This window comes from Chironomus tepperi, unplaced genomic scaffold (assembly GCF_022539635.2).
Source record: "Chironomus tepperi strain 1889 unplaced genomic scaffold, CSIRO-AGI_Ctep_v1 contig_419, whole genome shotgun sequence".
NCBI classification, from domain to species: Eukaryota; Metazoa; Arthropoda; class Insecta; order Diptera; family Chironomidae; genus Chironomus; species Chironomus tepperi.
In genome coordinates, this window is record NW_027226541.1 from 520750 (window position 1) to 548212 (window position 27463).

The 27463-nt window shown below is 33.7% G+C and overlaps 5 protein-coding genes across 6 annotated transcripts; 3 read left to right on the forward strand and 2 right to left on the reverse strand.

The window, feature by feature from the left end:
• Positions 1-2763: 2763 nt before the first annotated feature.
• Positions 2764-3375, reverse strand: LOC139097299 (zonadhesin-like). The gene is made up of 2 exons (XM_070649109.1): positions 3238-3375; positions 2764-3173 (listed from the first exon to the last, which is right to left on the reverse strand). The coding sequence occupies exons 1-2, from the start codon at positions 3296-3298 to the stop codon at positions 2827-2829; spliced, it is 408 nt and encodes a 135-aa protein (XP_070505210.1). The 5' UTR covers positions 3299-3375; the 3' UTR covers positions 2764-2826.
• Positions 3376-6876: 3501 nt separating this feature from the next.
• LOC139097300 (zonadhesin-like) lies at positions 6877-7407 on the reverse strand. The gene is made up of 2 exons (XM_070649110.1): positions 7323-7407; positions 6877-7262 (listed from the first exon to the last, which is right to left on the reverse strand). The coding sequence occupies exons 1-2, from the start codon at positions 7381-7383 to the stop codon at positions 6928-6930; spliced, it is 396 nt and encodes a 131-aa protein (XP_070505211.1). The 5' UTR covers positions 7384-7407; the 3' UTR covers positions 6877-6927.
• Positions 7408-8136: 729 nt separating this feature from the next.
• On the forward strand, positions 8137-10641 carry LOC139097291 (metallophosphoesterase MPPED2-like). Of its 2 annotated transcripts, XM_070649092.1 has the most exons (4): positions 8147-8264; positions 8320-8664; positions 9228-9328; positions 9751-10641. In XM_070649092.1, the coding sequence occupies exons 2-4, from the start codon at positions 8525-8527 to the stop codon at positions 10479-10481; spliced, it is 972 nt and encodes a 323-aa protein (XP_070505193.1). In that variant the 5' UTR covers positions 8147-8264; positions 8320-8524; the 3' UTR covers positions 10482-10641. The 2 variants fall into 2 exon arrangements, with proteins under 2 accessions (XP_070505192.1, XP_070505193.1); XM_070649091.1 differs by having other exon boundaries at positions 8137-8664.
• A 465-nt stretch (positions 10642-11106) lies between these two features.
• LOC139097319 (putative leucine-rich repeat-containing protein DDB_G0290503) lies at positions 11107-17539 on the forward strand. Its single transcript, XM_070649128.1, has 4 exons — positions 11107-11123; positions 11198-11441; positions 11981-12780; positions 16117-17539. The coding sequence occupies exons 1-4, from the start codon at positions 11107-11109 to the stop codon at positions 17537-17539; spliced, it is 2484 nt and encodes an 827-aa protein (XP_070505229.1).
• Positions 17540-18061: 522 nt separating this feature from the next.
• On the forward strand, positions 18062-27177 carry LOC139097284 (uncharacterized). The gene is made up of 3 exons (XM_070649079.1): positions 18062-18297; positions 20422-20608; positions 20675-27177. The coding sequence occupies exons 2-3, from the start codon at positions 20435-20437 to the stop codon at positions 26687-26689; spliced, it is 6189 nt and encodes a 2062-aa protein (XP_070505180.1). The 5' UTR covers positions 18062-18297; positions 20422-20434; the 3' UTR covers positions 26690-27177.
• Positions 27178-27463: the final 286 nt, after the last annotated feature.

Sequence of the window (27463 nt, forward strand, 5' to 3'; positions counted from 1 at the left end):
ACAACGTCTCCCGAAGGTTCTGACACTCAACAATAATCATACTCTCAAACGTCTTCAAGGTACTCAATCTGCACGATCTGTCCGACATATTCTGGCAGCCCGAAATGTTCAGGCAGCACGAAATGTTCAGCCTGTCTACAGTGTTCAGCCTGTCGAGAATGTTGAGTCTGTTGAAAATGATCAGCCAGTCCTAAGCTTTCAAATTGTCCAAAATGGTCAACAGGGTTATCAATTAACCAGCACAAGTTATGAACCAGCACAGGATATCCAAGCTGTCCAACCTGATCAGACACCATCAACCTTCATTCAGCCTGCTGTGGAAGAAATCGTACCGGAATTGCCAGAATTGAATGATGTTGTTAGTGAGTTTTGGGAAAAGGACAAAGAAGTCAGCATGAAGAATTTCTATGAAAGTGCCGACTTGGACTTGGGTTTGGATAGTTTTGATGGAATTCCATAAATATGATATTTTGCGATACTTTTTGCTACCGTACTTTATTAATTTTTAAGGAATATTTTTAGAGGAATTGACTTTAATTGAAATTTGAAGATTAAGTTTTAAATTGCAATATTTCTGCTATTTTTTAGAAGAAATTTTCATATGAAAATTGAAGAAAATTGAAAAAAAAATTAAAAATTTCAAAAACTTTAAAAAATTGAAAAAAAATTTAAAATTTTTTTAAAAAATTTAAAAAGAAGCAAAGAAATTTTAAGAATTTGCAAAAAAATTTAAAACATTTTTTAAACACTTTAATAACTTAAAGAACTTTTAAAAAATTGAAAAGCAAAGTCCAAAATTTTTAAAAAAATTTAAAAAAAAAAAAAAAAATTGTTAAAAAATTCTTAAAAAAAATTGCAAAAGAATTTTAAGAATTCAAAAAATTTAAAAATTTTGAAAATTTTTAAAAAAAAAGTTTTAAAAAACAACTAGAAATTAGTTGAAATGATTGGAAATTTTTTAAAGAAGATTTTAAAAAATTTAAAAAGATTTTTAAATTGGAAAAAAAAAGATTTAAATTTAGAAAAATTTAAAATTTTAAATTTAAAAAGATTTTTAAATTTGAAAAAATTTGAAATTTAAAAAAAAAAACAAAAACAAAAACCGTAAAAAAAAATTTAAAAATATTAAAACAAAAAAAATTTAAAAATCTTTAAAAATCAAAAAAAGTTTAAAAATGTAAAAAATACAAAAAAAGTTAAAAATGTAAAAAAAAATAAAAAAAAAAATTAAAAAACGAAAATTTTTGTATTTTATTAAAATTGGAGTAATTTCAGGAAAATCCATCAACCTATCTATGAATTTGAACTTAAACTACCTAAAATATTGATTTTTTTGACTTTTGTTAGATTCCAACTCTCTGCTTTTTTAATTACCTAAGATCAATGTTGGCAACAGTTTTGATATTTCAATAATTTTTATTTCAGCTGTAGAACTCTAAATTTGGCCGTCAAATATTGCATTACTAAAAAGAGCTGACCAGGATGACATTAATCGTGAGATACTCATGTGAAAGTACGGCAGAATAGGTCACACACTTCGAAAGCTCAATACAGCAGAAAGTGTCAATTCGGGGGTAGAAACACAAGTTTGTTTTACCGTCCTAAGATGGTTGTTTTCATTGAGGAATTTATTGTTGTTTCTAGGAAGTTGCCTGGAGTACTTATTTGTGATGAATAAGGCTTGAATCTCACTAGGATTGAATATAAGGTAAAAGGCCAGGCTGAGAAACTCCGCAGTAGTTACGCGGTACCTAGTGAGTATGCTCATTGGAAGGTAAAAGAGCTTGTAGACGACCTAAAGAACTTTTGAATGAAAACCATCGACAGTCACAGCATTGGACTTGATATTGGAAATTGGCAAGTGGATAGAGTCAATTTCAGGCGACTCCCGCGAGAGGTCATGGATCACAATTGATCTGTACGACTAGTGGAGTAAGTAAGTAAGTACCTGTCCTTGATGATGGAGCATAAATATCAAATCAGAAGCAAATTATAAAGGATGAGTGGGCTTTAATATGTAACATATGGTGCTTGTTGGTGACTCCAAAGCCATACTCATGTAGAGAGAGAGTTCATACTCGCAAAGTCCAGCCAACTCTGCCTGAGACATGTTAAATTAATCTTCAAAAAAAGAGGTTTGACCAATATGCTTTAAAAATTAATTAATTACCATAACAGGCAATTATTATACTTACTTTAATGAGCTTAATAATGAGTTCTTTCAGGCAATATTATTGATCATGCTTTTTTATGGCCGTAATCATTTGATTCCTCCTCCATTATTTAGGTTTAACTGGGATTTTACCGTCACAGGTACTTACTTACTTACTTCACTGGTCGTACAGATCAATTGCGATACATGACCTCCCACAGGAGTCACCTGAGGTTGACTCAATCCACTTGCCAATTTCCAATACCAAGCGCAATGCTGTCACTGCCGACGGTTTCCTTCCAAAAGTTCTTTAGGTCGTCTACAAGCTCTTTTACCGTCCATAGAAAATACCAAGCACAGGTAGCCACAAAATACATGATTAAAGATCAATTCCTTATCATCATCTACCTAAATTAGATTCTTAATTACTTTAGTCAATATAATCAGCAGTTCCATTATTGCCCAACTGACTCATTTCCATAAATTCTCTGTCAACATTCTTATTCAGTCACAGATTAAAACACTCATTCATAATTCATTCAAACGTGATGATTTCGTCACATGACTTGAACTTGAATGACTGTATAAATATTTGATAAGACATAAGAGGCATCTGGTCAAGAATTTAATGATTTTTTATTACTCAATTTTACAACAACAACAACAACAACAATTTAGTGACGTGGATGACGACGTGGTACGCACTTTCCATTACGTCTGCAATATCCATCCTTACACATGCATCCTTGTCTGCAATCGCCGGTAGCAATAGCTGATCGTTCACAATTTTCCCTCGATCCTGATTGACATCCAGTAAGGAAGACTTCATTGGCACGTCCAATACAATTTTTACTGTCGCAATTGACCTCCGAGCATGACTTTGTGTCAAGGTTGTAGTAATGATCAAAATTGATGCATTGACAGCCTGGCTTACTGCAATCAAGTTCAACACCATCTGGTGTACAGCGGTACTTGCAGGTGTTGCCAATTGGCTCCCATATGGCTGTTGATCCGCAATTTTCTGTATTTTTGGAGTAGATTAGGAAGTTAAGTAAGGTCAAAATAAGCATAAATAGGCAACTAACCGTCACATGACACAATGGTCAATGATAAGACACAGACAGCAATGACAATAACGTGCTTCATGTTGATCAATTGATTTGAAACTAAAATTCACAATTTTCAGCTTATGCTGTTTACTTTGAGAGTTTTGAGACTTGAATGTTTGAGTATTGAGAAGATGAGCGTGGCTTATATACAATTTTTGAGCTTTATTATTGTTTTGAGACATCAAAATATTACTCAGAAATTGGATTGGGATTTTTTGGCTTTTTTGGGGATGTACTTTTGGATGTTTTTATGTTTTTGTTGATGTTTCTCAGGAATTTGAGGCTGTACGCAATGAATAACAGTACTTGTTATGATTTGTAGCTTGGTATTTTGGGGTTTATTACTCTGGTGGTGATTCAGGATATGGAACAGGCTCACCACTTTACCGTACCCAATCAGCAAGTCAATTAATCCATCCCCAGGCTCACCAAACCATAACTTAGTGTCTGATCCATTTTAAAACCAAATCCAGCCTTAATCACACCAAAATAGTGCCAAATTAAGAATCAGTTTACCGACTTATGCTCACGATGATCATTCACATGAAAAAAGAATGCCAGAGATAATGTACAGGCTGAGAAACTAGGCGGTAATCCCGTGGTTTCCATACAAAAACCGCTAAAGACAGCAAATTACCAGTATTTCATATAAATACCGCCGGTACCGTCTAGTTTCTAAGCCTGGGAAAATGTCATTGCTGAGACCAGAGTTGGCGGGAATCCGTGGAGTCCCATACAAAATTGAATATTTTCTTTTTTAAAAATTATTTTAATCTTTTTTTCGGTTACACTGTGTAACAAAGTCCAAAAAAAACACTTTTTCTACCACTGTTACGCAGTGTAACCGAAGAGTGTCCGGACTCCAAAGTTCTGCCAACACATTCTGAGACAGTCAAGACCTTGTAAAGCGTTTTGGCGAAGAACATTGTTTAAAGCAGAGTTGGCAGAACTTTGGAGTCCGGACTCCAAAAATCCAAAAAGTCCGGACTTTGTAAAGTCAGACTCCACTTTTTTGAAGTCCGGACATTTGGAGTGGAGGCGCCTTCTCATTGGAGTCCTGCCAACTCTGGTTAAAAGAATGTCAGCTTAACGTGCGGACAGAAAATTTGATGTTTCGAACTTGCTGGTTCAAAAGGGATGTTTTTTTTGTAACCTAAGCTCTATATAGGAACATGGCTACAGTAAGGATACACCATTGATACCATGACCATTATATCATTGTACTGTACAAGTGTACCATTTAAGTGGAACATATATCGTTTCGGAATATTTCTTAGAACCATGTCGAGTGTACCTCTGTATCGTTGCGTCTACACTACCGTACATCCACCGGAAAACGGCTTCTGATTACAAATGGTGAACATTGGTAAACTAAATAAATATAGACCATTTAATTGTCCATATTCCAGATGAAAATATGAAATTGTTTTACAGGATTGCATAAATTTTTTTGTGCCATTGCACATATTGGTGGTAAGCCGCGACCAAATTCCCAAACGTCATGTTGATCATTAAATTTCAAAAAACAAATCGCCTGCACACAATTTTCACAAACAATGCTTAATACGCTTTTAGTTTAATCATTAAACATGGACCGATCTCATATTCTCATAATTAAAAAGGTCAAAACAAGTCACATAGTATTGACCAGAGTTGGCAGGACTCCAAAGAGGCGACTCCCAAAAAAAAATGAGTCCGACTTCATTTAATCCGGACTTTTTTGATTTTTGGAGTCAGGACTCTCAGGACTCTCAGGACCAACTATGGTGTGCCGGAGTCATACGATGCTTTAAGGCAGATTCTTTTGTTACTGGATTGATATGGTGCAGATGTACGACTTTTCATCAATCACTGTGCTGTTTCACTGATTCTACCAAGCGTCGTACTATGTCATACTAGTGCCAGAAAAATCAGAATCTTAGTAAATGACTCATCGTAGCTCATTAGAAAAACACTCGTACATCATTATGCTGACTAAACAGTCAATTTATTAGTAAATAATCAAACATTATATTAAAAATGATAAGCACATTCTATGCAGCAACTAGTTTAACATCGGCATGATCCAATCTCATGATGGAGGCCGTCAGACCAAGCCACATAATGGCTCAGGTTAGTACATGATCATTAGTTCTGGCAAACCGCCGTCCTTAATTTGAAGCTAATAAACCCAACAGAAAGGTCTGTACAACCAGCAAAGTAAGGAAGTAAGCAAAAAAAATTAAAATTTTAAAAAAATCTTCATTTTATTCCATTTTTAAAAAAAAGTCACAAAATTCACCAAAAAAATCACACATTTAACTATAATAAGGATGTTGACAATCTCTAGGAACACAAACGCCATTTTCCCTACAAAATCCATTCTTACACATACATCCACGTCCACAATCCATTGTCATCATTCTCGAACATCCACACCTGTCTCTCGATCCCGACTCACATCCCGTAAAATAATATTCATTCTGACGTCCAGCACAATTCATATTGTCACATTTAACTTCCGTACATGACTTTGTGTCGAGATTATAATAATGTTCATAATTTTCACACTGACATCCGAGACTGCTACAGTCAAAAATGACACCATCTTGTGTGCATCGAAATTGACAGGTGTTGCGTGATGTCACCCAGTTGGCATCAGGTCCGCATTTTTCTATTTGGAAGTAAATTTTTGGATTAAAATGATGAAATTTTTTTTGTAAATAAATAAATTTTACCGTCGGAAAATACGAATGTGACTGATAAGAGGCAGACAGTGATGATGAGGATGTGCTTCATGTTGAGAGGTTCAATTGGAACTAAATTGGGAGATTTATTTTTAATTATTTGAAGGCTCAGAGTGGGAGAAGATTTTTGAGATTTGAGTATGAATAATTGGGGATAATTAAGGTTTATATAGCACAAAACTGAGCAACTCTCAAGCTCTCATGAGATGCTGGTCAGGGGAAATTGTGGAGAAGCAAGAGGGGGAAATGCTGTGGGGAAGCAGGGAGGAAGCAAGAGGAAACAGCGAGAAGCAGGATGAAAGCTAAGGGGGAAGCATGAGGAAGCAGGATGATGGCAGGAACGAAGCATGGGGAGGCAGGGAGGAAGCAAGGGGAGGGAGAAGAAGCTGTAGGGACGCAGAGGGGAAATAGAGAGAAGCAAGGGGAAATGCAGGGGGAAGCAGGGTGGAAGCTGCAGAGAAGCCAAGGGGAAGCTCGGAGAATCAAATAAGCAGCGAAGAAGCAGGAAAGAGGCAAAAGTTGAATCAAGGAAAAGCAAGGGGGAAGCTACGGAGAATTTGTGGAGAAGCTAAAGGGAAGCAGAAGAGAAATGTGAGCAAGCTAATGGGAAACAAGCTGGAAGCAAGGATCCGAAATGTAGAAATGGAATTTGACCCCCAAAACTCTAATTTCTCTCTCTGATGCTGTATTATCGCTCTTAATCAGCTGTTCCAATTCTCACTCTCAATTTCAGTGGTGCACAACCTTTTCCTTATCCCGGCACACCTTACTGTGCCAATACTCAACCGAAGCCGCACACCGCTTACGGTTCATGGCATTTCCAAATTTTTTTGGTGTCCCGCAACACACAGGTTCCCCACCACTGCCCAAATTAATCAAAAATCACATCCACAATTGCCATTAAATTTTATTTCCAATCCCAAAATATCATTTACAATATTTAGTTACAATTTCTAGGAACACAAACACCATTTTGTCTACAAAATCCATCCTTACACATACAACCTTGTCTGCAATCATCAAATGTACCCAAATTGCATCCACAGATGTCACGTGATGATGATTCGCATGAGTAGAATGCCTCATTTTGACGACCAACGCAGTTAAGATTCTCACAGTTGACATCTGAGCATGACTGAGTCTCTTCACTGTAGTATTGTTCAAAATTGTAGCATCGACAGCCGGGCTTGGTACAATCAATGACAACACCGTCTGGTGTGCAGCTATATTTGCAGGCATGTGTGTCATCCCATGATGCTTCAGATCCACATTGTTCTGTATATAATGAATAAATTATGATTAAATTTGATTAAATAATTCAAAAATGCAACCAACCGTCGCATGACACAATTGTCAATGATAAGACTAAGACAGCAAGTACTAAAAGGTGCTTCATCGTGTAAAATTGGTTATGAACTGATTAAAAATTTCATTTAAAAGTGATATTTAGATTTTAAATAATTTAGAGATTTGGAAGAAAAATTGAGCAAAAATTGAGAATAATAATTTGAGTTTAGATTCAAGTTTTTGGTATAGGAAGCTCTTCTCTTTGATCTACACTTAAGGAAGCTGGTATTAGACTCGACTTAAGTATGGATTACTCAATTCAAGTCGATTAGACTCCATACAATGTTTAAGTCGACGTCGAGCTCTGTCTAAACATAAGCAAGCACTTTTAAGCATGATATGACACTTGAGGATAAGGATACAGGCAGGTGTAGGTGTATGGGAAGGCATACATCGAGAAATGAACCCTAAGAGGTCAGTGGCTTGTAATCAGAGTTGGCAGGACTTCAGTGTAGAGTCCGGACTCCAAAAACGTGGGAAATTCAATTTTGTATGGAACTCTATGGACTCCAATGGAGTCTGGACTCTACTGGAGTCCTTATTGGACTCTTGGACTCTACTGGAGTCCTTATTGGACTCTTGGGTCCGGATTCCAAAGTCCTGCCAACTCTGCATGTAATAAACCCCTTGATACACACTAATTTAGTGCTACACAATGATGTAGTCAACAAATATCCACTCTACATGATCTTATCCTCCACAAACATTCATAACGGTCACTAAAAATTCAAATTCATCACATAAATTCCATCAAAATCATTTCCATCATCACAATTCCACCCGTAGTCGTGCAATTCTTTTGTTTATTTTTCAATAAAAACAGCTGATTGGATATTTTTTTGGCAAATTATCTAAAAAGTGGTTATTTTCACGTCATTAAGGCACTTGACGTAAAGTCTGCATTATTTTAGATTAATTGGATGTACAAGTGTAAAAATTATGAAATTTTTGTGCATTTTTATGTGAAAAAAAAAATTATTTTTAGACTGAAAAAAATTCAAAATTTCATCAAAATTAAGTCAGTCATTCAAAAGACACCACAAGCAGCTCTCGCAGCTTAAAAAGTGAAACAAATCCAACAAGTGAATCCAACGAGGTCATCCAAACAGCTATTACAAAAAGTGAAATCAGCAACAAGCACAAATTAAAGCATTTTTTATGATCGTTCCATAATAAACAAATCAGTATTAATGATGAATGAGGAGACAAGGATTGAAGTACATCCATTAACAGAAACACCAACACAGGCATGGGAGGAAATATCAAAAACCACAAGAGTTATAAAGATTAATTATAAATCACCAAGAACAGAGAATTTGGATCCTAAAAAGTGAGTAGATTGAAGGATTTTGGGTGAAAAAATTGGGGGTGGGGGAGGGGGAGGGGGTTTGACCATAAAATCAGTTCCTTTGAGAATGGTGTGTTGGTATATGCATATCCCTACACCTACCCTTAGACCTACACCTACCCTTAGACCTACACTAACCTTTAGAACCTATACTTGCCCTTAGACCTACACCTAACCCTTAGTCCTACACCTACCCTTAGACCTACACTAACCTTTAGAACCTACACCTACCCTTAGTCCTACACCTACCCTTAGACCTACACCTAACCCTTAGACCTACACCTAACCCTTAGACCTACACCTAACCCTTAGACCTACACCTACCCTTAGACCTACACCTACCCTTAGACCCACACCTACCCTTGTCTTTACCCTAAGGAGGATGGTATGAAGTTGTAGACGAAGCCGTATGTGCATACCCTAAGGTATTCCTTAAAATAGAGACAGTTGTAGGGACAAAAATATACCAAGAAACCAGGATATACGCTAAGTCAGCAACTGACACATTCTATAAATTATTAATTAATCCTTACTTATATCCTTAGAGTTCGAGTTGTATGCATGAGTGACACACATTCATTGAATCATTACTTTAAGTTTGAAATACCGGATGGTGATATTTTCATCCATGCTGGAGACTTTACAGGTAATAAAATCCATTAATTATTATTGACAGTAGGTCAGGATGCAGTCATTCTGTTTTCATTATTCGGTGGTTAAAATACAGCCTACATGAGGCTGGTCATGGGAATATCCAGAGGGGTTCAAGGGGGGATGAGTTGGTGAGGTCTTGACTCTTTGCTTCCAAATGGAACTGATTTCTCCGGTGGTGGTACTATACAGGTGCAGGTATGAAGGCAACGTACCAATACCGTACGGGTGTACCAGTGGTATACTTCTTATGTACCATACCGAACCTCCACCGGAGAAATCAGTTCCTGGATATTCCGAAAGTGCCATTAGATCAACATTATGTCTTGTCATTAACACGGTCACTTAATATTGCTCTAACTGCATTGTGCTGCACGGCATATTAACCAAAAAATTCAATTAAAATTAAATTTTTAGCTGGCGGTAAACTCGACGAAGTCTTGGCATTTAACGATTGGATAGGACGACTTCCACACAAGTATAAACTTGTCATTGCTGGCAATCATGAGCTATATTTTGATCCATCATTTAGAGAAATTATGTCACCAAATACAAATGGACGTACGAAGCACAATAGTGGATTAATTAATAAAATTCCATTCCTTGGACAGTCAGGTGATGCGAGTAGTACAGCAGCAGCACCAAAAATGAGAGAATATTTAACAAATTGTATATACCTTGAGGATAGTGGTGTTGAACTTTATGGAATTAAATTTTGGGGATCACCATGGCAGCCTGAATTTGGTCCATGGGCATTTGGTGTTAAACGTGGACAAGAGCTGCTTAATAAATGGAATTTAATTCCAACAGACACTGACATTTTAATAACACATTCACCGCCACTTGGATTTAATGATAAAACAGCTAAAGGTGATCATGCTGGATGTGCTGAACTTTTATCGACAATACAAAAGCGTGTAAAGCCAAAATATTCAATATTTGGACATGTACATGATGCATATGGTGTTATGGCTGATGGACGGACTGTTTTTATTAATGCAACAACTTGTGATATCAATTATCTTCCAAATAATCCACCGGTCGTGTTTGACATTGAAATTAAGAAGAATATGGATGATGAAGAACTGAAAGAGGAAGTTGTGGATGTAAAAGTTGAGGAAAGGCGAAGTTGGTGCTCAATTATGTAAATTTTGATAGTTTAGAAGTGGGGATGGGTTTTAGGGGTCAAAGTCCATTTTTTGGATATTTTTACCTCCTGTGAATTTGTTCCTGATTCTGTACTCCTTAGTGATTATTGGAACTTGGATAAATTAGTAAAAAATAAAACAATTTTTTTTATTTCTTGAATTTTGGGTCTTTTTATTATATATTTTTGTGATATTCTCAGGTCAGAGTCAAGTCGGTGGAATATTGACGACAGAATGTTTGCTTGACATTTGAACTTGATTAGTCCGAGATTTGGCATCAATTGTGCTTTTATGTGCTGACAATTTCATCATTTAATTATATGTGCGCATGCAGCATTTTAATGAGAATTTCTTATCAGAAATATTTTTGTGACTTTTGTCGTTGGATTATCTTTTTCCACAGAAATTCAGACGTGACTATACGTCCAGCATCCAACTGCGAATTAAGTGACTCTCTGAGAATTTATATAAAAAATACACAAATACTTTTAAATAACTAATCATATAAAAATTGCAGCTTAACTCTGCTTTTCAAATCATTTTCTGTCCAACTATTGACTTTAAAGGAACTAAATATTATTTCTTGTGCATTTCAATTTTGTGAAAAAGTTAAAAAAGTTAAAAAATGTTGAAAATTATTTTGTAAGTTGAAAAAATTAAATTAAAAAATTGTCAAATAATTAAAATTATTTTTTTTGTGTCATTTCCTCGTCTAGCGTTGCTTTGTGTCTCATCGCAGCATTCTGTGGATCATCGTCGTCAACTAATATTGAGTGTGAATATGATAGCAGTGTGAATTACTATATTGTGGGTCATATCTATCGCTGCAAAGTCAACAACAATCCAAATATCATATCTGAAGAATCAGCACAAATCAGCGGAGTGAGTGGAACACACCTTAATAGTTCATATAGCAACGATGATGTTCTTGGCTTTCGTGCTGAGTGGATAACAATGCGGGTATTTCCAAGAGGTTTGGAGAAAATCTTTAAAAATATCAAAGCGATTAGTATTTTGAATAGTGAGTTAAAGGAAATCCATCAGTCCGATTTGAAAGCATTTCCTCATTTAGTTTATTTTAATTTGTATAGCAACAAAATTGAAATTATAGAAGATGGTTTATTTGATTATAATCCCAATTTAGAAGGTGTAGGACTTCAGGAACCTAATATAATTCACATAGATCCAAATGTATTTGATCATTTGAACAAATTAAGCAATTTATGGTTTTATTCAGTTCCTTGTGTTGCCCAGTCTATCGACGATTCAAAAGAAAAGTTCAGTCAGCCATAAAAGTTGTCAAGTCAAATTGCTCAAATTCTGACTTTTTGTCCCTCGACGCTCAACTTAAGAACCTTGAAAGTGAGTCCAAAACTTTAAATTCTGAAGCATTTAGTGCCAAACTTGAATCATTTCAAAATTCAAAATTTTTTAAATTTCGTCCTTTAAAGCCTAAATTTGAAATTCTTAAGAATGAAAAATGTTTTTATTGTAAACAGTTGAGAAAAATCGAGTCAGTTGACACGAAACTTACTGTGGTCAGTAAAACTGTTGATGACGGTCAAAAGAAAATTAATAAATATTTTGAGGATGTAAAGTCATCACAATGTGGACTAAAAAGTCCTTTTATTGACCTTAAGTCCTCACAAGATTCTATCCAGACATCATTAAACAGTTTAAAGCTTACAACTGACGATCAAGGAAGCAAACTTGATCATATCCAAAAATACCAAAATCAACTAATTTCCTTACATGCTCCTCAAAGTACATCCATTAATAATATTGTTGCTAAACTTAATGAATATGATAAGACCCAAAAGAATCACGGAGCTGTGCTTAGTGACATTAAAAGTTTACAAAATGATACAAATGCAGTCATTAGGGAACTCAAATTGTCACATGACAGCACTAGAACCTTTCAGGACTTTTCTCTTATTAATATAACCTCAAAACTAAATGACCTCAATAAAAACATTAAATCAAGTCAAGATGACATAAAACTATCAAATAGTGAAATTGTAGCCATTCTCAGTGATCACACAATGGTCCATATTGAGGCTAAGAACTCATTTACTAAAATACAAACAGTCCAAAATGAGATTAAAAAGTCGTTGAATGATTTGAGTGCAAAAGTAAATAATGAAGTGACTGACAAGTTCACGTCGTTGACTGACAAATTTACGTCATTGAGTGACAAAGTTGAGAGCCTTGAGCCACATTTAATAGAATTTGAGGGTAAAATGGATGACAAATTGGTCCGAATTGAGAAAGAATTGAGCAATAAGCTTCACAGAATGTCGTTAAGTTTTGATGAAAAATTTAAAGGAATTGAGACGCGATTGGTGAAAAAAATTGAAAAAATTTTAGAGGAAAAATTGGCAAATGTGTTGCAATTTTTTTAATTGTTAAAAACTGAAAATAAAGCTGAACAAAAAATATTAAAAATTAATGTTTTATTCTAAAATGCGCCTTTATTTCAGTTACCCATGTGACTTTCTTACTTGTCGTTATGTAGGGATGTATACACATGCTTAAGTCTGACACATTCTCAAATCACACCAGATTTTGTTTTTAGCATCCCTGACATATTCCATTCTGTTTCATTCATTACGTCCAAGAGTCTGTGTAGAGGCACGAAGGTCATGCTATACAAGATGCTTATTCGGGTCATTGCATTGTACGGATCGGAAACCTGGAACTCTACACAAGCAGATGAAGAAGCACTTGGTGTCTTTGAGAGACGAATACTGCGAGCGATTTATGGATCTGCAAAATAAGTTGAAGTATACCGATGTAGGCATAATTATGAACTTTATCAGCTTTTCCAGGATGCTGATATTGTCACTGTTCTTCGTGTGAATCGTTTGAGATGGGCAGGTCTCGTGAACAGACGACCACAGGATGACCCTGTATGTAGAGTAAACTTTGCAGACTTTATGGATAGCAAAAGATCAAGAAGAATACCAAAAATGTCCTGGATTGGTTGTGATGATATGGACGCTAGAATTCTCAATATCCCGAATTGGCAGAAGTTATCAAAAGATAGAGAGACGCTCTTTAAAGGCGGCAATAGGCCCCCGTGCGCCCCAACCAAAGAAGTAAGTAAGTAAATCGGATTTTTTTGGTGAGAATTTTTTAAAAAAGTTTTTCAAAATTCTCAACAATTTTTGGACTTCCTTGAGCAATATGATGAATATTTTATTGTTAGTTTATTGAGCCTAGCTAGACCATATTTGAAGACAGGTTAAAGGAAGAATCTTTGCTAGTTTTATTCAGTTTTGGTCATTACAGGTTCAACACAACTGAAATTATCCGTAAGTTCGTTGTATATTTTATTTCAGCATTGATATTATTGAAGATTATGGCATAAAGTATCAGAAATTATTTTTATAAAATTTAAAATTAAATCCAGTCTGAAATAAAATTCAGCACACGCCAAATTTATCAACTATGTCACTATATTTAACATAATCTACCAAAAATATGCCTCTAAATACAAATTCAAGAATTTCTTCATTTCCATTTCATAAAATTGTGCTCAAATATGTAAATTTTGATAGCTTAGTGAAGGATGCAGAAGTAGGGTGAATTATGGGATGGGTTTTGAGGATCAAAGCTCATATTTTTCGATATTATTTGGTTTGACCTAAAAACCTTAACTTCTGTAAATATGTTCCAGGATCTGTTCTCATTAATGATTAATTACTTACTTATTGCAATCATGTTCCTATGTGGAGCTTCGATCACAACAGAAGGCTTTCCATCTGACTCTGTTGCTGACTCTGTTACCTAGTTTATACAAATTTTATGTTACTTTCATATAAATTCAACAAGTACAGTAAGTACAGTTTCTTCCAAAGTTCCTATCCAGCCGTACTTCCTCATGTGTATCACTATGTTGATGTCTTGTTGACCTGCTTTTTAGCGCATTTTTGAAAATTTTTTCAAAAAGGTAGCTTAATAAGACACAATGTTCGGTCGTTTGCTCGGCTCCACCTAAAAACTTGTTATCTAGACATCGTGTTGAGCTCTAGTTTTTTTAATTAGCTCAGTTCCATTGTGTTATTTTGTTGCTGGGCATTTAAAAGTTTCAAATCTACTCATAAATAGTATAATTAACAATTTTTCATTTTCATTAACAACAACAACAAAAAAAATATAAAAACACGTTTTTTCATTGTTTTACAGTGTTCTTCAGTGTTTTTCGATGTTTTAACAGTGTTTGCTGAACAAAGTTTGAATATTTTTTTGACCGTTATATAGTTTGAATTATGAAAATCCGTTAGATGATGAAATTCCTAAATTTCTAGTATGGTGACTTGGAATTAACTTGATCTTGTTTTGTTGGTCAGGAAATTATATGGATCCTACTGGATCTTATTTAGTGTGTCTGGAAGTGACCTGGATCATACTGGATCTTATTTAGTGTGTCTGGAAGTGACCTGGATCATACTGGATCTTATTTAGTGTGTCTGGAAGTGACCTGGATCATACTGGATCTTATTTAGTGTGTCTGGAAGTGACCTGGATCATACTGGATCTTGTTTTGTGGGTCTGGAAGTTACCTGGATCTTACTGGATTTCGTATTTTCGATCGGGAATTTACTTATTATCAATTACTGATCGCTGGGACCAAAATGCGCTTAAGTCTCTCGATCAATAACACGAGGACTTTTGTAATTTTTATTTCTATAGCAGCTATTGATGTATACTTGCAGTTAGAGCTTGACTTCATTTGTCACAAATCATGTCTCATGGCTATACAGCAGCACTGATTTGACGCATGCATTAAAGATTTTCATCTTTAGATGTTTGGTGATGCTGGTGGACTTCCATATATTGCAAAGCTTTGTCCTTTCCTTTTGGATTCTAATACTCAAGTCTTTCCGTGCACCTCCATCAGCTGATATGTTCCTGCCTAGCTAATCGACGCGATTGATGGTTTCATTGTCTATTTGCAATGGTCGATTATTTCGAGCATTTACTTGAATCTCTTCTGTCTTTTTGATATTCACGACCAGCTCAACTTTTGCTGATTCGGATTCAAGATCTTTTAGCTTTGCCTGCATGTCTTGGTGTGTAATCAGCTGCGTAATCAAGGTTTAACGATTAATGAAATTTGGATCAAGTAGGTGGAACATTGACGACAGAATGTTTGATTGACATTTGAACTTGATTAGTCCGAGATTTGGCATCAATTGTGCTTGTATGTGCTGACTAATTTCATCATTTAATTATATGTGCGCATGCAGCATTTTAATGAGAATTTCTTATCAGAAATATTTTTGTGACTTTTGTCGTTGGATTATCTTTTTCCACAGAAATTCAGACGTGACCATACGTCCAGCATCCAACTGCGAATTAAGTGACTCTCTGAGAATTTCTATAAAAAACACACAAATACTTTTAAATAATTAATCATATAAAAATTGCAGCTTAACTCTGCTTTTCAAATCATTTTCTGTCCAACTATTGACTTTAAAGGAACTAAAAATTATTTCTTGTGCATTTCAATTTTGTGAAAAAGTTAAAAAAGTTAAAAAATGTTAAAAATAATTTTGTAAGTTGAAAAAATTTAATTAAAAAATTGTCAAATAATTAAAATTAGTTTTTTTTGTGTCATTTCTTCGTCTAGCGGTGCTTTGTGTCTTATCGCAGCATTCTGTGGATCATCGTCGTCGACTAATATTGAATGCAGATATAGACTTGTTGGCTACAATGTTCTGGGTGACATCTATGAATGCAATGTCAACAGCAATCCAAACATTATATCTGAAGAATCAGCACAAATCAGCGGAGTTAGTGGAACACACGAAGATTCAAAAACCAATGATGATGTTCTTGGCTTTCGTGCTGACAGTAAAACAATCGAAGTATTCCCAAAAGGTTTGGATAAAATCTTTAAAAACATTAAATTGATTAAAATTGAAAGGTGTCAATTAAAGGAAATCCATCAGTCCGATTTGAAAGGATTTCCTAATTTGATTTATTTTTATTTGCTTTACAACAAAATTGAAATTATTGAAGAGGGTTTATTTGATTATAATCCAAATTTAGAAGTTGTAGGATTTTATGAATCTAATATAATTCACATAGATCCAAATGCATTTGATAATTTGAGCAAATTAAGTTATTTTTGGTTCTATCATGTTCCTTGTGTAGGTCAAGATATTTCCAATTCTAAAGAACAAGTTCAGTCAGCCATAAAAGTTGTCAAGTCAAAATGCACAGATGCTGACTTTTTGTCCCTCGACACTCAACTTAAGAACCTTGAAAGTGAATCCAAAACTTTAAATTCTGAAGCATTTAAGGCAAAACTTGGAAATTTGGAAAAATCAATCCAAAATTCAAAATTCTTTAAATTTCGTCCTTTAAATTATAAAGTCCAAAACCTTAAAACAGCCTTCAATTCAGCCCAAATCCAAAAAACCCAAATACCTGATAAATTAGAGGACCTAAAATCGCCACAATGTGGACCAGTTGATGACCTTAAAGTCTCTATGGATACTTTTCAGTTTACCATGTCTGAGTCCATTAGTAAGCTAGGTAAAGAGATCACTTCTATTAGCCCCAAAGTCACTGAGATCCAAAAATACCAAAATACTGTTTCAAAGGAACTAACTTTAAACAGTGGATTAAAAAATATTATTGGTAAATTAGAGGATGTAAAGTCATCACAATGTGGACTAAAAAGTCCTTTTATTGACCTTAAGTCCTCACAAGATTCTATCCAGACATCATTAAACAGTTTAAAGCTTACAACTGACGGTCAAGGAACCAAACTTAATGATTTGACTGACAAGTTCACGTCATTGACTGACAAGTTCAAGTCGTTGACTGACAAAGTTGAGAGCCTTGAGAGCATTGAGCCACATTTAATAAAATTTGAGGGTAAAATTGATGACAAATTTGTCCGAATTGAGAAAGAATTGAGCAATAAGCTTCACAGAATGTCGTTAAGTTTTGATGAAAAATTTAAAGGAATTGAGACGCGATTGGTGAAAAAAATTGAAAAAATTTTAGAGGAAAAATTGGCAAATGTGCTGCAATTTTTTTAATTGTTAAAAACTAAAAATAAAGCAAAAAATAAAAATAAAAATTGATGTTTTATTCTAAAATGCGCCTTTATTTCAGTTACCCATATGACTTTCTTACTTGTCGTTATGTAGGGATGTATACACATGCTTAAGTCTTACACATTCTCAAATCCTATCAGATTTTGTATTCAACATCCCTGACATATTCTATTCAGTAATGTAAAATAGTCATGAATCACAGCTGATCTGTACGGTCAACGATGTAAGTAAGTAAGGGAGCTTAGGGTCCACATTGAGTCATTGTCCAGACTGAATCACTGAGTCGACATGTTTGTTCATGATTCTGTTACAAAGCGTAACGATCGGGGAATTAAAAAATGAAATTCTTAGTGTTACGTAACTTATGAACGTCCCCGAATCGCCAAAATCAAAACACACATGCTGTAAAATTATAAAATTCTCAATTAATCGCTCACCAATTTTTCTCTCATTTTTTATTCTCATTCTCAATTTTTTATGACTAATCGCTTCATTCGTGAGAGTCTTATTGTTGATAAAAGTTGGATATTCCTCATTTTGCAGTGCTTTTTAGTTTAATTATTTATGTTAATATTCAGTATTTTAAATATAAATAGTTTTGTGATATTAATTAATTAATTATATTAAATTCCAATAAAGCTTCAAATTCAAAATTTAAAGGAAATATTAAGGAATTTCATAATAATTGAAATACTTCAATACAGTCACAAAAATCAAGGAATTAAAAGTTGCGATACGATGTAAGTAGATTGTGAGATAACAGCACAAATTGCCATAGAATATTGAACTTCCAGTCCAGTGATGGACAACCTTTTATTTAATGCGGCACACTTTGGCAATAAGCCTCGATCAAAACCTTACATGATGTACGGTTCTTGGCTATTCCATAAAATTTAGAAGACACACTTGCGTACCGCGTTATACAGGTTGCTCACCACTGTACTAGACCAACAAGATCACTGATTTTAGCATATTTAATGAGGTTTTGGGAGTTAAGGTTGAAGTGATTTGGTGACGGAATGGTTAAGTACTTGGCATAGCTCGAAGTAGGGTCAGATTGTGTATAGAGTCAAGTTGACTGTCGGTACCGAATCATTGCAACACCGACATAACGGTCATGGGTTCGAAACTCGACAGGACAAATTGTTATCTTATTCTTTTTTCGAATCATATGCTGCAATGCCTGTTGAAACTGACACCAATTGTGTTTACTGCTGGCTTAACTGATACTGCTGACTTTGATCCAGCTTCCACGTGCGATGCTGTTGACTCTTTTCCATTGTCCTTTAACCAAACCTGAGTGTGGCCGTCTCTAATTCGAATTCTTCGACATTTGATTGTCGAGAGAAATTCGAACTATTCGAACTCAACTTATTTTAAAATAAAATCTTACGTTACGAAGAAAAGAATAAGTAACGGTCAAGAAAAATCTGAATTTTATCGACAAAAATATTTTTTTTTTTTGAAAAAAATTAACAGTCGTTTTTGAAAAACCCACACCCTGAACTATTGACTCTGGTTCACTGTCCTTTATTGATGCTTCCGTAATCTGGACTATGCTTTCCCGAAATCCCGGTCCCGAAACTTTTCCGGGACCGGGACGGGATCGGGACGGGACCGGGAAATCCCGGGATTTCCCGAAAAAAAATATGTGCTCAAAAGTACAAAATTTTAATGTTTTTTCATTGTTTTTAAGCTTGATATATATTTTCAACAATTTAATGATTGATTTAAATTTAAGAACTCTTGAACCTGACTAGTTTTAAATGATTATAAAATAGAATAACAATTAAAAATTCTGAGTTCAACTTTCATATTCACCATTTATATGATTATGAAGAAACAAATCTTTCTTATGAGAAATAATCTCTAATATTTGTAATCAATTTAAAATGCATTGAACCTATCAAATTTTGAAAAACCTCAAATTAGCTGGACATCAATAGGTTTATTCAAAAGGGTTTGTTTAAATCGGGTTTAGATTATTTGCCACTGCATTTCAGAACAAAAATCAGAAGACCAAAATAAATTTAAAATCTTTAACTCAAAAACATTCAAAATTTGAATTTATTGCTTCATATTTCTCATGTTTTTTGATAAAATTATATAATTTATATTGACTTTAAATTTTTGGTTAAAAAATAAACGTTTTTTATTTTTATTCCTTTTATTTTGTTGAGAGTTTATAAGAATTTTTTTAAAACCTGGTCCCGCGGGACCAGTCCCGGAAGATTTTCGGGACTCGGGACGGGACCGGGACGGGACAGGGATTTCCCGGGATTTCCCGGTATCGGGAAAGCATAATCTGGACACGACTACTGTCCAATAATCCCTTAACTTATACTATACTTCGTGTCACTATATTGCCTATAGTGGCGATGAACTGTATACTCTAGTGCTGATAAGTACTCTCTGAGTAACCCTTAATAATGTCCTAGTACTGAAAAGTACTCTGTAAACCACGTGCTATATTTATTCAGCCTTTATAAAACCTTAACATGGTTTTCTTCTTAGTTTTATTCCTTTTACCTTTAACCTTTAGATGTTACCTTTATGAGTTCTCAAACTCGACTGATTTTTTTTTTCCAAAAAATACCTCGTTTTATACTATAAAGTTCCCGCTAAAAATTCCTGAACTTCAATTTTGAACTTCGCTTTTGAATTTTGAACAACCGTTACTTTTTGAATTCTAAAAGACCGTTATTTAAGACTTAAATCTCAAAAATGACCTTAACTGGCAAATATCATGCTTTTATGGTACAGAGTGACCATTATGGCACCACAAGGAAGTCTCTTTGCCTGTTAGGGATCATCTTAGTGCTTCATATCCAACTATTAACTGTATGTCTACAAAATATTTACAGAACTCATCAAAAAATGAAGACAATCATCCACAAAAAGGACATAACAAATGACCAAGAAGCTGAATGTCAACAAAAGATTCAAAAATGGCTTGAAGATATCAAAAAAGTGAAATATTGTAAGGATGTGCTTGATGTCGTGACTCAATGTGATAATTTGAAAATAATTTTCGACTTTGATTGTGATGTGGTAAGGAAGTGCTGACTGTGAATGAATTTTAAGACATTTAATATTAATTTTTTGTGTCATTTTTAGACCAACAATGCAGCACTTAATGACTTTATGGATGGAATTATTACAATTGGTGCTAAATTGTCATCAACAAGACATGAACAAGAGATTAAAGGAATTTTGGCACGAGAACTTTGTCGTTATGTAATGTGGATGACTTATAACAATAAGCATGACGTCACAAGTGTTGAGGAAGTGATTGCAAATGCTGTAAAGGAACTGGTTGAATTTAATGAGGACATGGAGGAAGAAGCAAAGATTGAGGTTAAGTTTAAGATTCTTTTTGATTATTTTGAAATTTTTATGTTGCCACAAATGATAAAATTGCCATGTAGCATGTTAAGTCATAAGTTAGAATTGTCAGAGTTGAAGGATGTCAAGTCATTGACTGTAAATAATTTCACAATTATTCAAACAAATTTGCCAAAACTTTTACTTATCAACATCCAAAAATGTCTACAAATTGATGTCAATAATGTTGTTTTTGTCACAACTGACATGCTTAATAGTCAGCACAAATTGGACAATTTGAATATTTTTGTGATTAATTGTCAAAAAATTGATGAAAATTTGAAAAATATTTTTGCATTTAAATCATTAAAATTAACTTTTATTGTGTCTGATGAGGATGAGTTTGAGGAACTGACTCAAAAATTGACACAATTTGGTTTATGTCCAACAAAAGTTAAAGTCAATTATGACTGGAATGACTTGACAGTCGACAGTCAAAAGATTTTACTTGAAATGAAAATTAATTTTCAAAATAATTCAAAATTTTCATTTTTGGACATCCTGAACGATCAATACAATCCAGGACATGAAGAAGTTGTTAGAAATTTCTCACAAGTCATTGACGATCAGCTTCTAGCTTTGATGATTGAAAACTCACAAATTTACATCAATTCAGACCTCAATTTTGATGAATTTGATCAAATTCAGTTCCAGGAACGGAAATTCATTAAAATGGAACTGGAACTAAAATATAATAAGTCTCAAATTCCAATTGACTGTCAACAGAAGTCCAACACTATTGAGATGTCCCAATCGGAACTACTTTTGGATTGTAAAATGTCCAAATTTGTTATAATTTCAGACAAGCCAGGAAGTGGCAAAACATGGACATTGAATAGAATTGCCAAAGAACTTCATAAAGGATATCCAACAAAATGGATAAGTTATGTTGATTTGAAGCAGTTTACTGAACAATTTAAGGACCAAATGGCTATAAGAAGTGACTTGGAATTTCCACAATTTTTCATCCAGACTGTCCTGAAGCATAAAACCAATTTTGAGGTTAAAATCTTCCAAAAAATGTACGAACTAGGCAATGTGTTGATCTTTATGGATGGCTTGGATGAGTTGAGTGCCAGCTGTACCGAATTCATCTTAAAGTCCATAAATACATTTGAATCAAATGAAGGAAGTCAATTGTGGATTACAGCATGTGAGCATTTAGAACTTGATTTAGTTAAAGTTCTTAAACATAATATTCAGTATAAGTTTGAGGAAGTCACAGATGAACATTGTGCTGACTTGATTGCTACTTTGTGGATGTTTAATGATGGATCCTGCAATAATTTCAGTTCTTATAAGAATCTAGCAGCAGATTTATTGAATAAGAACTCAAATATCAAGTTTGGACCAATTGGCATGCCACAGCTGTGCAGGATGATTGCGGAAGTTACAAAAACTGACAAAATATTCACAAAGGAACTGACAGAATTGAACATTTTTAGAGAATTTATACAAAATGTGTACAGGAAATGGTCTGGAAGTGAGCAACTCAATTTCTGGAAGTTCCACGAATTTATGGCACTAAAAAGTTTATTTCCAAATTATTTAGACTTTTTTGATGATCAACTTGAGGATATAAAGACATGGACAGACATTGGAACTGACTTGATGACTAAAAATGGAATTTTTTGTGATTATTTTATTGCTGAATTTATTTTAAGGACATTAAGGCATGAACAACAAGTTTCAAATTGGATTCAATTTGTTCCATTTCTGTTGAAAGTTCTTACAACTCGAAGATATCAAGGCATTCGAATGTTCCTGAATCAAGACATTTTAGGACTAAAATTAAATGACAAAATTGTCAAAAGCATCACTTCCAATATTGATGAATACACAAACATTTCATATATATTTATGGAAAATTTAGAAAATCTTGGAAAATTCCTTATTATCATCCTTAATAGACGACGATATAAAATTGTCAAAAATATTTTAATCACCAATATTGATGCAATATTTGCGTCCATAAAAAAATCAAAATTTCCAATAAATCCACAAATTTTTCTCGACTTTTTAGTCAAATTTTTGAATGGAAAATGCTTGGAAAATTTAATAAAAAAGGAAAAATTGTTTTTTAAGGTAATTGAGTCATGTGAGGACATTGATCATTTTGGTAGATTTGCTAATGATGTAAAATTAAAGCTCGGTTCCAATGCTGTTGTACAGAACTTCAAGACACATCGTCGTGCTGAAAAACCAAACATTTTCTTCACATTTTGTTGGTCCAAAAATCTCGACAGTCAAAAAATTCAAAAATTTATCAAAATTCTCAAAAGTTTTTTGAACATCCGTAAAATAATGGAACTGCTGAATGTCAAAACAAGACAAGGAACAAATATCATAATTGACTGCATAATGCGGGATGATCCGAGAATTCTGACAACTTTCTGGACAGAAATTGAAAATTTCTATAAATCCAATGAAAGTCATTCAAAGTTTAAGGAACTGATCACTTTTAGATCTCCTTATAATTGGCCTATTTTGACGACAATTGCACAATCTGGGAATATTGAACTTTATGACACATTTTGGGATCTTATGACTGCAACATTTAATCATATGGAACTAAAGGATTTCCTGCTTCAAACTGACAAGTTTACGTCATTTATGGATGCATTTTTGATCCAACAAATATCAAACTCGGAAAATTCAAAAATTATTGAATTTACATTTGAAAAATTACAAAAAATATTCAATAATGATGAATTCCTTGAAATTATGTCTGTCAAGTCCAACGTAGGTGGCAATTTCCTATTAAATGCTGTAAATTATGCCAAAAATGTTGAAATTTTTGAGTCCATTTGGAATTTGGTCAGAAATAATTTGTGTAAATCTGATGATGAATTTCTTAAATTTATCAATGATGTGGACGATTGTGGAAATAACATCCTAGCTGCTGCATTAGGTCTAACTGACTGTAAAATATTTGATTTTATAATCCACAACCTTAAATGCCTTACAACACGCGAAAACCTTAAATCCATGCTAATGAACCTGAATGACCAAAATCAAAACATTCTCTTTAAAATTTACAATCCAGAATCATTTTTGAGTGCCTGGACTGTCATCAATGACTACCTTAATCCATCGGAAATCTTTGAAATTTTACAAAATTGTGAAAAAAATTCAAATAATAATTTTATATTAAATATTTCATATTATACTTCATATGCGCATGACAATATCTGTAAAAAGATATGGATTAAAGTCAAGGAGTTCATTATTAAGCATGCAGTCATGTCTGCTGAAGCAATTGACAGTATTGAAAAATGTGACAAATTTATTGACAATTTTAATGAATTAAGGTATAAAAAGGACAGTATAGAGGAATATATGAGGCTTAAATGGTTGAAAATTAAAGATTTAGAGATTTTGGACAGTCCAGAGACTCTAAGGCATGAAATCACTGGAAGTGGACTATTCAGCAGTGCCTATGACTTTTATATCCTTGCAAAATGTGAGAATCTTGAGATTCATGAAATTTGTTGGGATTTTATCATCAAAAAGTACGAAAATCTCGACAATTTAGTCAAATTGATGACAGTCAGAAGTGTCCACGGTTCCATATTCATCCACAGCATCATGAGCAACAAGAACATCAATGTCATCAAGTTCATCCTCAAAATCATTCAAGACAAATTCAATAAAGCACAAATTCGTGAAATTTTGACTGTCCAAGATGACCATTTGCTGTCTATTGCTGTTCGTGCCTTAAAAGATGTCGAAATTGTTAAAATTTTATGGACATTACATCAAAATTGCTTCAGTTCCACTGAAAATGTCGAAATTATGAGTCAAAACATCGAAACTAAATCCAATTTAATTTTAAATGCAGCACAAAGTTCCACAGACATTTTCAATTTTATTTGGACCGAGGTCAATAAGCTACTTGACTTAGAAGGCACAGAAAAGGATCAAAAATTGACGGAATTAATTATGCAGCGAAATGAGTACCGTCAAAATATTTTGCATGTTTGTGTTAAGCAGCATGACATAAATTTACTCAAATTAGTCTGCAATGCAGTCAAGGACATTCTAGGAGGTTCTGTTAAGCCAATTATGAAGCTTTTTGTCCTTGATGATCGTAATAATTATGACTGGTTTAATGATATTCTGTCATTGTTTGAGTATGCTGTAGATTGCACAGATATTGAGTTCCATGAAGCTCTATGGCAGCTCATGAATGAAGATTTTACAAAAGCTGAGCTGAAGGAACTGATTTTATGGAAAAATGATGGAAAAGTCACTGAAATTGTTAAGAATGATGATGAAAGTTCATCAAGTGATGAAGAATATTCAGAATCTGATGATTATAGTCAATATAGTGAATATGTTAAGGATGTGGCAGCTGATGATGTGCCTTATGACTACAATGAGCAGAATAACATGTCAAATATTTTATATATTTTGACTAAAATCTTTCAATCCTCAAACTTACATGCCATAAAGTTCACAATCCATAATTTAAATGAAATTTTAACAAAAAATGAAATTTGTAAAATTTTAACATATAATCAGCATGACTGCTTCCTTATTAATCCATCAAAATCAATAGAATATCATGAATACATGTGGGATGTCTATCGACAGTACTTGACATTATCAGACATTAAGGATCCTCAAAGATTCTTTTCCCAAGTCATTTACAATGCCGTGAGAATTTCAATTGAAATTTTCAATTTTACATGGAATCAAGTCATTCAAGAAGCTGAAAATGTCGTAATTCCAGCTATAGAAAATAACAGTCACATAATTTGTGCCTGCATCAGTCAAAAAGACACAGAATTTCTTAAATTTCTATGGACAAAAGTTCAAAAATTTTACGAAATTCAAAATTTGCCAGAAAGTTTTAAGGAATTTACAACAATGCGAATTTGGTCCGAAAACATTATTCAAGCTTCATCACAAATTAATGACGTGCTGTTTCATGAGACGATGTGGAACCTGTTGCTGTCAACTTTTGAGAATCGCGAAGAACTTAAAAATATTTTAATACGAAAATCCGAATATAATGGCTGCCTTATTGACGATTTATTTAAAATTGTAGACATAAATGTCGTTAAATATTTAATTAAAATGCTTGATGAGAACTTTACAGTCAGTCAGTTACAGGAACTGTTGTCTGCTGATGCAAATATGCTGTACAATTGCCTGATTAATGGACATAAACAGACACAAATTTTTGAAATTTGGTGGACATTTTTTAAAAAAATCTTTCAAAATTTTGACAATTTTATGGACATAAATGACAATTTGGTGACAATTTGCCGATATGGAAGTGACAAAATCCTTGAAATTGTCTTTATGGACATAAATTTGTTAATGACACGTGATGAAATTAGAAAAAATTTATTAAAAATTAATGAAAATTATGAAAATATTTTACATGTTGGACTTAATCGATGTAATAGTTATGGATATGATGTCACATGCTCATGGCAGTATATCCATAAATATTTAAATAAAAATGAAATTTTAAATTTATTGACACAAATTGACAGTCATAAAAGGACATTCCTATTTTATGTCATTATGAATTCATCAGTTGATGTTGTTGACAAGATTTGGAATGAAATTAAAAAAGTATCAAGTCACGATGATCAAATTGGATTGTTAAAGTCAAGACATCCTAAATATGGTAATTTATATCAATGTGCAGCAACATATTTGTACTTAAATGAAGGAAAATTGTCATGGATTGAAATGACATTAAGGAAATATAAAATAAGAATTAATAAATAAGTTTAAAATAATCAGAGTTGGTCAGATAGGTGGCTAGTCGTATCATGCAGAGTTGGCAGGACTCCAATAAGTGCCTTCAATGGATCCCAGACTCCAAAGTCCTGCCAATTCTCTTATATGTTAGCTTTAAGCCGTTCCTATGAAAAGGCAAACAAATTGGTCTTTTTGTAGACTTGTCTAGCCAGAGGCTTTTGCTCAGGCACTGCCTTTAATATGCATGCCTTTTTCTAATGCATACTGGTCGTAGATATCAATACATACATGATGATCTGTTATAGAAATCAGAACAAATCGCAAACATTCTTAAATGTATTCAAAGTTACCCTAGACAAGTCTACATCAAGACAAATAATTGTGCCTATATATCTATATGCTTGTGATAGAATTTGGCCTTTGATAGCTAATCGATAATGTCACTTATTCTGATTATAATCATTGAAATTGAAAATTGTCATTTTATGTATCAATAAAAATAATTTTAAATAATTTATGATTTGTTTTACTTACTTCGCTGACTATACGGATCAGCTGTGATCCTCGACCTGACGCAGATGTCACCTAAAATCGGATCTATCGTTGGCTACCGTTTGGATCGGATATATCCAATATATCCAAATAAACACACACTAACAGGCAAAAAGCATAAACTCGAGAGCTTACTTATCAAGTTTAGCATGCTTGTGAGAATTGGTCAAGTAAGAAAGTCACATGGGTAACTGAAATAAAGGCGCATTTTAGAATAAAACATCAATTTTTAATATTTTTTTTTTGCTT

Coding starts and splice junctions, on each gene's coding strand:
- LOC139097300 (XM_070649110.1), bottom strand. CDS start 7,383: ATGAAGCACCTTTTAGTACTTGCTGTCTTAGTCTTATCATTGACAATT. Junction 7,263..7,322: donor GACAATTGTGTCATGCGACG/GTTGGTTGCATT, acceptor CATTATATACAG/AACAATGTGGATCTGAAGCA.
- LOC139097319 (XM_070649128.1), top strand. Junction 11,442..11,980: donor CTGAGTGGATAACAATGCGG/GTATTTCCAAGA, acceptor TATTGTAAACAG/TTGAGAAAAATCGAGTCAGT. Junction 12,781..16,116: donor AATAAGCTTCACAGAATGTC/GTTAAGTTTTGA, acceptor TTCTTCGTCTAG/CGGTGCTTTGTGTCTTATCG.
- LOC139097284 (XM_070649079.1), top strand. CDS start 20,435: ATGAAGACAATCATCCACAAAAAGGACATAACAAATGACCAAGAAGCT. Junction 20,609..20,674: donor TCGACTTTGATTGTGATGTG/GTAAGGAAGTGC, acceptor TGTCATTTTTAG/ACCAACAATGCAGCACTTAA.
- LOC139097299 (XM_070649109.1), bottom strand. CDS start 3,298: ATGAAGCACGTTATTGTCATTGCTGTCTGTGTCTTATCATTGACCATT. Junction 3,174..3,237: donor GACCATTGTGTCATGTGACG/GTTAGTTGCCTA, acceptor CCAAAAATACAG/AAAATTGCGGATCAACAGCC.
- LOC139097291 (XM_070649091.1), top strand. CDS start 8,525: ATGATGAATGAGGAGACAAGGATTGAAGTACATCCATTAACAGAAACA. Junction 8,665..9,227: donor GAGAATTTGGATCCTAAAAA/GTGAGTAGATTG, acceptor TTATATCCTTAG/AGTTCGAGTTGTATGCATGA. Junction 9,329..9,750: donor CCATGCTGGAGACTTTACAG/GTAATAAAATCC, acceptor TTAAATTTTTAG/CTGGCGGTAAACTCGACGAA.